Consider the following 14,191-nt stretch of genomic DNA (forward strand, 5'->3'; position numbering starts at 1 on the left):
GAAGTTTGACATAGGGAAAATCCCAGACAGAAAGGACAGACTCTAACAGAGTTTTTAAATGTCAGAATTGGAAAGTTCTGTAGTTAGCCCATGCGCTTTTGTTAATGGAAAGAAAAAGCAGCAAAGGAAATAGACATCTCCTGATAAGCATAAGAGATACCCTTTTTCCCTTATCTACTGATAAAAAGGCAAAGCTGCACACTAAGTTATTCATTTTGTGACAAAGAAATAGACTGTACATGCCAATTTAAATGTCAAGTTAAGAGAATAAATCACTCTCCACATAAATGCTTTGGTTTAAAAAAATAATTAAAAAGAAGCAATATTAAATATAGTATCAGGGCTAAGACCTTCATTCAGGATAATACTTCTACTGGTCTATCATATAAAATAGGGTTCAAATCCAGATGGGTTCAACAAACATCAGCGGGCGAAGGAGTGAACTCAATAATTAACATGTTAAATGTAGATGGAAAAAGAAAATCTTCAGCTCTGCTGCCACACTTGTTTAAGCTGTCCTGAAACAAATAAAACAGCTTAGAGATGTCACAGGCTTGCCATCACTCCTCTGCTTTTGCTAACATTCAGTGTGCAACCTTTACATAGTTTGGATCAACAGGCACAGGATGCTGGCTTCAGCTCTAAACATCCAATCAGGCAACATTTGTTTTCGTGACTGCAAGTAACACAGGACCTCCTGCAGGACTGCACAATATAGAGCAGTGCTAGCTTTTTCCGGTCTCAATTTGCTAAACTAAACAAGTTAAATTACACTACTTTCTTCTTTTGCAATAGATCTCATAATTTCACAGATCCTAGGAATTATTTCTCCTACACAGAAGCATTTTCCAATTTCAAAACCTGGTGAGAGAACCGTAACATTCTCCCCCCAATAGCTTTACCAGACCTTCAAATAATGGCACTAATTCTTCCCTCCATGGGAAAAACATGTTTCTATTTTAAGAGCTTCCAACTTTCCAGAAATTCCTCTCAACACAGGTGTCTCTGCTTTTTAAATTAATGCCATCCTGTCTATGTTACTCCAAAAGCATCCAATAATTTCATTAACATAACCCAATTTCTCAGCTTTGTGGTATCTTCACATTAGTGATTTTGTACCAAGAAATAACAGACAATCTTGATATCAGAAATAATCCTTGCAGAATTCACAGGCCTTCAGGTATTAAGTTCCGTTTCTATCTAGATCACAGTAATTTCCATTTCTGTGCACTCATTTTCCAATCTCTCATGAAGATTAGTGCAGTAAAATAACAAGTGAACCATCACCACCTAAAAATGTATATCAGTAGATATACAACATGTTCTAAAGTTCTAGTATAATTACTGGCATTTATCCTCAAAGAGACCAGATGCCTAACAAAGCCTAGTAGATGAAGATTCCCAGAGGCGTAAATTGCAATTAAACACCTCTTATTAGCTTTCAAGTTCCTAATTACGAAGGGTATGTTCCATTGAAATGTAGAGAATGTCACAGCTGCTTCACTTCTGCTATTACTAATTGGATACACAAAACTAAGATCTCAACTAAGCAAAACACTTAATACCATGCTTAAATCCTCTGAATTTAAGTATACTCTTAATTTTAAGGAAATGCTTTGCTTCATTGGTTCCTAATAACCTAATTAAAACAGTATGATTTTATCTCCCTCATCAAAGGTGACAATTTGTTTATACAATTTAGTTCCTCTAGATTTTCTGCACAGAACATAATAACATTTATAGAACAATAATCTTTTTTTCTCTTACTAGGTAGTACAAAGAGAGAGTATCCTTGGATATTACATTAATGTGGAAAGAATACCTAACAGCTGCAGTGATTCACCAAATCGCATCTTTCTAAAGGACAGAAAAGTTCTTATAAATATCTCCATGGCTTATTACAGGGTTAATATTTCTGCCTATAACCAAGCAGGAGAATCTCCACAAGCCATCTACATTGTCCCAGACTTCTCTGGAACAGGTACTTACCTTATCATTCATTAGAGCAATGGGGAAGTTTTATGAGCAATACCTAGTCTACTTTTTGTCAGTCTTTGGGATAGGGTTAAGTATTTTCTTGAATAGTTTTAGGCTGATATTTTTTCATAGTAAGAGTCAGTATTGTTTCCTAAGAAAAGATTTCAATAGAAGTTAACTAACGTACTAAGCAATTTGACGTTTTGTTTAGCACTTCCCATTTTCTCAAGCTAGAGAAATAGCTACATGCTAGATCTACCTATCAAAAGGGCCTATGAAGGGTCATCAAAGTTAAGTAGATGTCAGCAGTTTAAGCAAAGTTTGCAGAATGATGTGCAAATCTAAGGTTTTTGAGCTAAGTAACTATTAAGAAGAGAACTGCTACTGTCCTTTATTTCAGTATTATCCCTGCTGGTACATGGTGAGAGCAATAGGGAGGATGTACATGTCATATTCCAATGAAGATGTAAGCTTTATACCTAAATACAGAGTTTTTTAATTCAAACAATAAAACAATTTAATATTGTTTTTCTTATAAGCTAGTTTCATTTGTTATAATCTTGATGTACAGCTACCACAATAAAACATTTCTCTTCCACAGTAAGATTTTTTTTTCTTAAATAAACCTATAGCATGCATAAGTGTGCAAGTGCCTTTGCTGATCTCCAGACAGCTGCAAGTAATTGATTTTTCCAGGAACAAGGAGCTCCTGGACAAACTCAGGCACAAAAAAGAAACCTATAGAGAGTGGAAGCAAGGACAGGTAGCCTGGGAGGAATACAGTGAAATTGTCTGAGAAGCCAGGGATCGGGTTAGGGAAGGTAAAGCCCTGACAGAATGATCTGGTCAGGAACATCAAGGGCAACAAGAAAAGCTTCTCTAGGTAGGTCAGTGATAAAAGGAAGATGAGGAAAAATGTAGGCCTTCTCTGGAAGGAAACAGGAAATCTGGTCAACTGGGACACAGAGAAGGCCGAGGTACTCAAAGACAATTGTGCCTGGTGAAGTTCCCACTGTCTGGAAAAGGGGAAATATAGCCCCCACTTTGAAAAAGGGGGAAAAAGGAAGACCCAGGGAACTACAGGCCAGTCAGTCTCACCTCAGCGCCCAGCAAGATCATGGAGCAGATGCTCCTGGAAACTACGCTAAGGTACGTGGACAATAAGGAGGTGATTGGTGACAGACAGCATGGCTTCAAGAAGGGCAAATCATGCCTGACCAATTTGGTGGCCTTCCACAACAGGCTTACAGCATTGATGGATAAGGGAAGAGCGACTGACGCCTTCTACCTGGGCTTCCGCAAAGCATCTGACACTGTCCCCCACGATATCCTAGTCTCTAAAATGGAGAGACATGGATTTGATGGATGGACCACTCAGTGTATAAAGAACTGGCTCAATGGCCACACTCAAAGAGTTGTGGTCAACGGCTCAACGTCCAAGTGGAGACCAGTAACGAGTGGTGTCCCTGAGGGGTCATTGTTGGGACTGATCCTGTTCAACATCTTTGTCAGTGACATGGACAGTGGGATTGATGCACCCTCAGCAAGTTTGCTGATGACACCAAACTGTGTGGTTCGATTGATACGCTTGAGGGAAGGGGTGATATCCAGAGGGACCGTGACACATTTGAGAGGTGGCCAATGCCAACCTCATGAAGTTGAGGACCTTCATGAACCTCATGAAGTTCAACATGGCCAAGTGCAAGGTCCTGCACCTGGGGTGGAAAGTCTTCTTGCCATAAATAATAATGCATTCACCCCCAGGCTTAAGTGCAGGCTGGGCAGAAACTGGATTGAGAGCAGCCCTGCTGGGAAGAACTTGGGGGTGTTGGTCAATGAGAAGCTTAATAGGACCTGGCAGTGTGCGCTTACAGCCCAGAAAGCCAACTGTATGCTGGGCCTCATCAAAAGAAGTGTGACCAAAGTTTGAGGGAGGTGATTCTCCCCGTCTACTCTTCTCCTGTGAGACGTCACCAGCAGTACTGAGTTCAGCTCTGGAGTCCTCAGTACTGGAAAGACATGGACCTGTTGGAGGGACTCAAGAGGAGGGCCACAAAAATTATTAGAGGGCTGGAGCACTTCTACGAAGATGGGCTGACGGTGTTGGGGTTGTTCAGCCTGGGGAAGAGAAGGCTTCAGGGAGACCTTATTGTGGCATTTCAATACCTAAAGGGGGCTTATAAGAAAAACAGGGACAGACTTTTTTGTGGAGCCTGTTGCGATAGGACAATGGGTAATGGTTTGAAAATAGCAGAGGGGAGATCCAGACTAGATATAATGACATGGGGCTGCCTCATCCCTGGAACAGTCCAAGGTGAGGTTGGATGGGGCTTTGAGCAACCTGGTTTGAGCAGCTGTGGCTGGGTGGATGATCTGATCCTTGACTGACGTCATTATGTAAACATTACTATATCACCTGCAGTGATAACTACTTATTGAATAATCTTTGAAAAAGAGCAAAAGAGAGAAAGCAGTCAAGAGATGAGAAACCTGCTTTCTTGTTTGTTAATCTCTAATGGTGTGTTTATTCACAGACATGCCTGGCCAGATCCATGTCAACCATCAGGGAACTAATGCAGTTGTCACCTGGACTCCAGAATACAATCCAAAATGTTTTGTGGTTGACTGGGGCACTGGTAAAGAGGATATGCGCATGAAAATAGTAACTACAGCTACTGGAAATTTCACATTAGGTAACAGCAACCACCCTGTTTTTAAGAGCAAACTGAAGATCCAGATAAGTGCAGATTAGGGTCTTGTCTATGTCCAGCACTGAGATCATCTAATTTTTAGCAACACGAAGGCAGATAAGATGCAGAGGTTTTAGTAGGATTCTTCTCGACACAGCTGGGCAAGAAACGTAAGCTGCTGTTGTTGGTATGGTATCTCCCCTTGTTCACATCCCAGGGAGACCAAAACACTACTGGCCTAAAAAGCAAAAAAAAAAAAAAAAAAAAAAAAGAAAAAAATTTCTCTTGTGTCTAGGTAAACTTAACTTTAACTATAAACTGCTCTGTTAGTCCCCCTTAGGTTATTTTTCTATCCCAATGTCTGTCCTTGTGAAAACCTAAGTTCTCAACTCCAGTATTCTGCTGACCAAGGTAGGCATGATGAGCTGCAGCCAAGGATCATTTACATGACAATCATTGGAAATCTTGGTTAAAATCGTCTAAGTGACACTTACAAAGGCCATGCAGGACTGGCTTTTATGTACAGTAGAGAACATTTAGCTTCAGAGTTCTATAAATGAATGCACTGTTTTCCTTGATCCTTCTGCAACATCCACACTGCCACATTTCATCTAGTTGTTCTGCTTACTTTTAAATATGCTGGCTGAGGGGGAAATGTCTGTCCTTGCACTGAGATATCTACAGCCATTTTAGTTCCCTACTTCTCCTTTAGCAGCTCTAGCATTTCAGAGAGAGACTACAAATAGGTCTGGCATCTTTTAAAAGAAAAACCCTTGTTACATCTTATTGTGCTTTTGAAATGTTTCTAGTAACCACCTAGAGACAGTGAAGAAGGATGCACATATTTGGTAGTCAGTGTAAAGCACTGTAAACTTATCCTATGCTTTGAATCTCAGAAAGTAAGAACTTTACAGAAAAGCTATACGGTTGTTGTCTTCTTCCCATTTTTGTAATTTCTAACTTTTCAATGAACTCTTATCTACCTTTATTTGTTTTCCAGACAATTTTCAGCCATTTAAGTTGTACAAAATAATGGTACATGCATCTGACATGTGTCAGTGTGAAAGTTTCACAAGACATGAAAAGACTTTTGGAGTGACCCACTTTTACTCAGTTGAAGGAGGTATTACTCCCCTTTGTATTACCTCATCCCTTACATTTCTTCTTGTTTCCTATCTACAGCAACTTACATAAAATTTCTTTTCCAGGTGACCTAACAACATTGTCCAGTTAGTACTGGACAACTTTGGTCCTAGCAGTTATGCACTGGCAGTGAATGACCTGAATGTTGTTCCTTACTGACAGGTCCACAGAAATATTATTATTACATACGACATTACCAAAAGAACAGAAAGAGAGTCTCAGAGTTACTAACTGTGTCCAAAGTCAGATTTTCCAATCCCAATTTGGTAGTGTCTTCTATTTCAAGTTGAAATGGTTACGGCTGTGGCTGTTGGAGTAACGAGACAGTCACAGTTTCTACCTACTTTGGTATTGCCTAAGATGAGGGGGGTTTACTCTGTAAGATCTCTCCTTTATCTTTCACCCTGATGTTAGATTTATGACAACTAGGATCAGGCAAAGAGCTGTCAAGGAAGCAGCTAGGTTTTAGTCTTGTATGTCTATTGCATAAGTATTGAGGCAGAGCTTAAATTCTTACCCGATTTTTAAGTTCCTAGGACAGGTCCCACTAACGTGACAATCCTGAATATCACAAAACATTCTGCACTTGTGAAGTGGACCCAAATAGCTGCTGAAGACTGTCTGGGCTTTCTCCAGGGATACAGGATCAGCTACACAGATACATCAAGGGCAAAGTCTCTAGGTAAGTCACTGCTGCTCAGAACAAAGCAGCAGGTCAGTCACGACAGAAAAGATTCATACAGATGATTAAGTGCTGTTGTGGCACAGTACTGAGTTCCTTAGATTTCTGTGGGAATTAAGCCCTCTCAAAGGTCAGCTACTGCTTAGAGTTTTAATGCTGAAGATGGTCCTCTGAGTACCTAGAGTTTTCTAGGTATCATCTCACATTAAATATTGATAAGAAAATATTTCCTTAAAAATTACAGTTCTAAGTTCTAATTCTTCTACTGAAGAATTCTCTAGTAACACTGAAAGGAAGATATATGTTGTCAGTATTTCTGAGCTGTTACGTCTTCAGTCACAAAACTTTTATGTTTCATTGCAACTCAGACAAGCTCGACTCTGAGACTTTCTGTAGGACTTAAGAAATGATACATTTCTTTTTTGAACTCAATTAGCAGGGAATACAATTTGTAGTTCTTACCTATTTTCAAAGACACTATTATTTATTTCATTTATAGAAATTTTTTCTTACATAGATAGCTTTTGTGTTTGCTTGCAAATGATGGAACTTCTACACACTGAAATCAATTAATAGTAGCAAGGTCAAACCACTTGAATTGAAAAAAAAAATTAAAAAAAAATCCCTATACTCCTTTTGATAAACATTTTTCTTTTGGTCTGCAGTGAAAAGTCTGCTTGACATAAATAATAATGCATTCACTTTGCACATACTGACTTTCAAATAAAGTTAAAGGCATGCTATGGGAGACAAACAGCACCAGAGACCTGGCAAAGAACAGCAAGCATTCTATAATTCATGTTGGCCTATGCCTTTAGAGGGCCACAAAAAGTAACAAAAGCTTCAAGTACGCACCATCTTCAGGAGGCCCTATTCCGCCCAAATACCTATCAGAAAGCGCAAGAGGTGACCGAAGGGTGATGTCCAGGATTGGATTTAATTGTAAGGGTTTTTTCCTTTGCTCTGATCTCCAGAGGTCCTTTCCAACCCTAACAGTTCTGTGATTCTGAGACACAACACCTGATCACCATGTTTTCCAGGCAGGAAGAATAATTTTATAGGAGAATTTGGGGAAAGGAGGCCTACAAGGCTACAGCACCATTTCCACTTCTATGAAGACCTTAAATTCACAGTGGCAAAATTGAAAAGTAATTCTGCCCTGCAGGATCCTACAGCATCATTGGTTGCATTATTCTGACTAGTTGAAAAGTCACTGCACCATCAGAAAATAAAGGTTGCACTGAAAGCCCTACAAACTAGGTGAAGCAGAATGCACAGCCCTTTTTCTGTACTGAATAATAATAGCACTGGTATTAATTAAGGTGAACAATTACTGACTACTAGAGTGAAAGTAAAGCATGTGATAGGGCCTAGTCCATGTATCAACTGTTACAGCCAACATGAAAACCACTGTTCAGGTTGTTAGGTGGGTTTTCCTGTCCTGCAGTATGCACAGCCTTCTGCATTCACCACCTAAACATCCTTAGTGTGTTAAAAGCTCATGCTTTTTACCTCTGGATTTAAAACGTACATAAGTACTTTTGGGAAATCTTGTACCCATCCAAAGAATATCTACGCAGTGTGGCTTCCTCCAGATGTAGATTAGGGCACAGAAATTTTGCCTTTTCCCCAGTCAGCTACAGTGATACAGACTCAACCATTAGAGTTCATCTAAGCACCTCCTTCCCCAAACCCTCTTGCTTTTCAGCTGTTACTCTCAATTCCTCTACCACAAGCTACCATCTTACCAGATTGAAGGAAAAAACGAGCTACCGTGTGCGGATTTCAGGATTCACAAACACTGGTGAAGGACCCCCAACTGTTTCACAGCCTTTCAGCACTCCAAAATATGGTACTGTGGAAGCTCTATGCATCTGTGTTACCCAGCATCAATCCTTGCACTATGTACTATATATGCCATTATTCTCTACCCTTTCCTGCTTCTCAGGGATTAACAAAGTGTTCATGCAGAAGATCTATTATTCAGTCCTTAGTTGCTGATTGCAAACACACAAAGTTGTTCTTTTGTTATAGGTAAACTATGCATGACAGAACAACTCTGCCTGTACTTCATTACCTAACATGCAGGAAAGACTTAGCTAGATCTCCTCATCTCTGAAACATTTTCTGACCTTTTTATGCTGGCTATATGCACATATCTTTATTTACTGCTGACTCCTGTCATAGATTTCAGCAGTTAAAATATTCTGCCTGTGACTAAAGAAGTTCAGTAGTCTTTGCTCTTGGCAAAATCCTGAGCAATCATGTAAAATTGGTTTCCAGTTCCCTGAGCCATTAACCATTAAAAAAATAGAAGTCTCTTTCAACTGCTCTTATTGTGGGTGACAGCTAATCAAAGTATCTTGTTTTCTAATAATTTAAGTACATTTTATGAAACAGGTCCTAGAGTTTGCTGGCAAAAGTTTTGGTTTTCAAGGATCAATACACTTACATTTATAAAGTCTCATAAGTTGCAACCATATAGGTTGCCTAAACATGGCTTCTCATACCTTTTTAACACCTTATTAGTTTAACTAAATCTGACATTGCAGTAGACTTTTTTCGGTTTTACCACAGCTTCATTCAATTGAAGCTTTCTAAACAAAAAAAGAAAATAGAAGAACAAGCTAAGACAGTATCAGGCACAAGAAAAGTAACCTGTGAAATTCAGAGACAGAAGCATGCAAATGGCTATAGCTTTTTCGTATTAAGTGGTGGAGGTGTAAATACGAACAGCTGAATAGTCAAAAGTGTGAAGCAGAAAGAACAAAATAAATTAAAAACATTCCTTAGAATCAAAAGGGTTTCTGCCCCTCCACCCCCAACCTTTTCTCCTGTCAACACAAGGAAGTGTCTCCACTGCAGCTTTTCTGCAGAACTTTATTCCATGTATCCTATTGAACATATAGGATAGGATATTGAACATACATAGGATAGGATTCAATTTTTCAAGGAAGTTACAAAAATGCAGAGTTAATTTAATGCAACATTTTAAAAATTCAAGTAATTACATTGAATTTAAACATTACATTTAATATTTCCTCCCTCCACAACATTTCATGTGTTACTTAATCCACTAGAACAACCTCAGGATTCTTTGTCATAAAAGCTTTTTCAGCAACAAAACAATTTGCAGGTTTTCAAACACCTTTTTAAGCTAAATTAAGTAGCTGATTTTAAAAAAAGAAATTTTATTAGTAGGCGGGAAGGAAAAGAAAAAGCAAGTGGCCTTTTTGCAAATATGGTTTGTCAGCATCTGCAACACAATTGCATACTGACCACACTTTCCTGGCGTTATTTTGAACCTTTTGATTTAGCTATCTGTAAAGAACACCTCAATGCAACCCACTCTTCACATGACAGACAGCTTTGGTTCCTGTGTGAGCAGCACTGCTCTCCCTGCTCACAGCGAGCAAGACTTTATCAACCTTCGGTAATCTTTCAAGCACTTTCAAGCACTTTTTTTTTTCTCCTTTGAGGGTGCGATGAGAAGTTATCTCGAGCAGGTGTTAACATAGGCAATAGGAGATGTAGGTTCGCAGCAAAGGATTGACAAATGGCTGACTGCAGATAAAATTGTCCTAATGTATCTAACAGGTGAAGTGTGGCACCTACCAAATACACAAACCATATTCTTATTATCAGGACCAGGTAGGATCTCACCAAAAACACCCCAATCCCTACTAGTAAAACCTGAAAGAGATTAAAAATCACTTTCACTCAACTAGTTTCTCATGAAGTCGGACTTGCATTGGGGTCTCGAGCTGTTAAACAACCTAGAGCTCACCTAATGTCATGGGGATTAGGAAAATGCTTCTTTTTTTGTAACGTGTTTATCTTTGAATGGTGGGTTTAATAATTCAGCATATAAGTCTAGGTATCTTAAAAATACAAACCTGAAAGCCTCAGACCCCCCAGAAACCCTGGCTCTTGTTTTAACTAGATTTCACTTACAGGAATCCCAGAACATGTGTAAAGTTTGACTTGACTTCTGTTTGAAATATTTCGCTCGTGGAGGCAAATAGCCTTTCTATACTTGATACTATAAAGCTGATTCAATCTCTCCATTTCCCATCAGATAAAGGAGAATTTGAAGGTTTTGTGACTGGCCTTTGCTTCAGCACAATGTTCATTCTGGTTTTTGCACCTCTTACTTGTTCTCTAGTGCTTAAAAGGTAAGGGAATAATGATTAAAGTTGTTAGCAGTGATTCCAGTTTGTTTAACCCTGAGTTTCATAGAACTGGGCCTTTTTTGTCATTAAAAGCAAAGCAAGTGAAAAAGCACACAACACAAAAGCCATCCCACTCATTTATACAGCGAGAGCAATTGCAAACCACTATAAACTGATTAAATTAGTTTGTCAAAATCTATAATCTGTTGCCTTTAATACAGTTATCTGACTGCCTCCTGTCTCAAACACCCTTGAAAAGAGCAAGGACCATTTTTCACAGTGGGAAATGGGTTATATATGTGGAAAAAGCATGCATTTAATTATTTTGTTCTTTCATTCACAACTGATAATCATCTCTTCTATTGAAATACAAAAATAAATTCCATTGTGTGGCATACACAAATTGATGTTGGCATCTAAGCAGTTTCCTGCAAACACACTTGGATGTCAACTGTATGAATTATGCACATAAGCACATAATGAGAAGGAGTAATAGATGGATGAGTAGGAAGAAGAGAGAATAACTAGGATGCCTCATCCAGAATAAGATACGGATGAGATCCTCTTATTTGAGAACAAATCCTTCTCTGTAGTAATAAAGTATACCTCCCCTCAAATTAATTTGAGGTGCAATATTAGGGGCATAGAAGAAAAATGGCTTGCATAGTAATGGGTTCTAACGTTCATTTTCTGATAAGCCTAGTTGCATACAGCTATTCATATTACTGTTTTGGTGTCCTAGAATACTACACTCCCTTTTTCTACTTTTTACAAAGCACCAGCCTCAGAAGCTGAAAACACAGCTGCTGAAGGACAGAACAGACAGATGGTACAAACCATAGCTTGAAAGCCATATGGCAAGACATAGCTCATTTCAGCTTACACACCAGGCTAAACTCCTGCCCTTACCATTGGGAAACAGAATGCACTCCACATAAAGTCTCCTGTGCACTGCATTTTCAGATTTTACTTTAAGTCGCTTTATATCTGATCCAGTCTTTGACAACAACTTCCGAGACCTACACAGAAGTTTTGACCTAGAATAAACTTCATTGTGTTAGACATAAGATCATACTTCATTGTCTGGGACCATTGGGAAAGAATTTCTGGAAAACGAAAAAAACAACCCAGCACACAGCAGCCCAATGTATACTATAAAACAGGAATTTAGTATGTAATTATGTTAATATTGAACACCTGGAAGTGAGGTGAAGGGTCGCAAGGATCCCCTGATCTCAACTGCCCGCTTGATTTGTAAAAAAGGTCTCAGCAGAGAACCAAACACCCACCTTCATAGAATCAGGGATCCAGTAATTCTATTGCCTCAGGCTTCACCTCAAACCACAGGCTAAACAGAGGCAAAGTACATTACAGCTAATGAAATGTAGGTTTGATTTGAAAACCAGATAACACTGAAGCCGACACTAAGGCAGGGTGATGGGCTACACAACCTCCCAGAGTCTCTCACAGCTGTGTTGAGTTTTTTGCCTATGAACAGAGTCATCGCACAAAGCCCAAAGAAGGGTGCTGTGAAAGCACCTGCTGACAGGGAGGTCATCACCTCAAAAATGCTGAGAGATTATCTTCTTCCACTCCCAAGGGAGTAGGGATGAGCAGTCAGGGGTGCCAATCAGACTGGTGTCAATGGGACCAGTCAACTCAGCAGAAACTCCTGAAATTCCCATCCCACACCACTGCTTCCCCTCTGCAGGGAAAACACAGCTAGACCCTGCCAGCCTGGGGCCAGCACCAGCATCCCAGGACAGAGGGAGTAATAGGCAGGTCACCATTGCAATCTGTCTGCTTGGGAAGGGACAGGGAGGACAATGCCTGAGGTAGTACCCATGATGGCAGGTGACCAAGGAGGCTGGAGAACATAGCAGCTTGTTGACAGTTTTGTTTCTGACTCCTTCGGTGCAAGGAAGGAGAGTGAAGGAAAGGGTTCTGATGGAAGACCTTATCAGCCAACTGAAACCCATTTGAACAGCTGTATTGGAAAACTCAGCTCTCCCTTACAAACCCCTTCCCAGAAAAAGCCAAACTCAAAATGATCAGGAAACAGCAGGAGCTGTGATGTCCCCCTGTTCTGGTCTGAGACCTTCTTCAAGACCACCAGTGTCACTGCACCGAAACTGAGAACGGCAATAGCTTGCTTGCTCTTTGTTTGAGGGAAAGTAAGCTTCTAAGTAGAAGCCCAGGAGCAAATACTTACTAAGACAAACATCCTCCTGTGTATCCCAAAGTCCTCAAGGAAGATGAAGGTTTTGTGGAAATGATAGAAAATTAGGAAAATACAATGATTAAATGTATAGAAAAAGACAACATTACCAGCTCCTGTCACAGCTCCTTTGTCTTTAAACAAAGATTCTAATTGTCATTAACTCAGCACTTCAGTGTAGACCACCATCACAGAACATCTTGGTTTTATGATCATGAAAATACCAATAAAATGTTACATATAAATAGCAGTTAATTTAAATGCATAGGAAATGTCAATTAACCTGTCAATTACATTAAAAATTTAAATATTCTTTTACAGGCTGAAAATATCATGCTGGCCCAGTGTACCAAGTCCAACAAAAAGCAGTGCACTCCAAAATATGGCAAGTCCTCTTCTGATGGTGTGAAAAAATACACAAAGGAGATCTTTCTAGTGATTAATCAGTAATGCTAGTTATTGGTCTTTTCACACTTTACCCTAGTAAATGTCTAATATCAACAGCTGGGAAGCTAGGGTAATATTAGAAATATAGGACTGGGGAGGGTTGTTGTTTAGCCGGAGACTATATACACTTTTTAATTTAGTAAAGCTTCTCAGACATTCTTTTAGAACATGATAGAGTGTATTGAAAGGTATGTTGAAAGTCAAGTTGAATGGGTGGAGATGCAATTCAAAGGGAGAAATTCAGGTTTTCTATCCAGTCTGTTTCCATCAACTTAACTGATTATTAAGTACAAGTTACACAAAATACAAAGTGACACAGTGTGGCCTAATTCCAGAGAACTCTCGCAAAGGAGGCCATGTAAATGGTGTTTTCTGAAACCTGTTCCTCACCCCTCAGTCTCTACCTGCCTAGAAAAGAATCCAAGGGCTCTGCCTGGTCAGCTAGTAGCTGGCTGAGGATCACCCACTAGTCAACAGGCACCAGAGTTCAGCAGCTTGTCCAAATTTTGCCCACGGGTTTCCCATGTGCTTTGGTAAGAGTACCTGAATTTCAGGACTGAAGAAGCACCCCAGTTTATCTCCCCAGTCTCAGACCACCAACCATGATAGTTCTGCTTTCCTTTTCTAAATCCCTTTGATTTTTCTGGCAGACCAGAACTTACTTTGGCACTTGTAGCTCAAAAACAAATACTTCAAAGGCAAAATGTACCTGTTCAAAATGCATTAAACTACTCCTGCAGAGGCGAGGCAACTATAAAAGGAAATGAGGCCTGTATTAGCCAAGGCTGGTAGAGAAATATAGTAAGGTTGATAACATGGCAGAAACAGAAATTACAGATATCAGATAAGAGTTTGGGGGAAA

At 39.6% G+C, this 14,191-nt stretch overlaps 1 protein-coding gene across 1 annotated transcript in view; it reads left to right on the forward strand.

Moving 5' to 3' along the window:
• Positions 1-13,291, forward strand: part of LOC115619927 (interleukin-6 receptor subunit beta-like) — a 29,474-nt gene extending 16,183 nt beyond the window's left edge. The window contains exons 9-15 of the mRNA XM_030512945.1: positions 1,771-1,981; positions 4,512-4,670; positions 5,668-5,790; positions 6,340-6,492; positions 8,201-8,344; positions 10,571-10,667; positions 13,204-13,291. Coding sequence (XP_030368805.1) covers positions 1,771-1,981; positions 4,512-4,670; positions 5,668-5,790; positions 6,340-6,492; positions 8,201-8,344; positions 10,571-10,667; positions 13,204-13,291 — 975 coding nt within the window. The remainder of the gene's footprint in view (positions 1-1,770; positions 1,982-4,511; positions 4,671-5,667; positions 5,791-6,339; positions 6,493-8,200; positions 8,345-10,570; positions 10,668-13,203) is intronic.
• Positions 13,292-14,191: the final 900 nt, after the last annotated feature.

This window comes from Strigops habroptila, chromosome Z (assembly GCF_004027225.2).
Source record: "Strigops habroptila isolate Jane chromosome Z, bStrHab1.2.pri, whole genome shotgun sequence".
Classification (NCBI taxonomy): Eukaryota; Metazoa; Chordata; class Aves; order Psittaciformes; family Psittacidae; genus Strigops; species Strigops habroptila.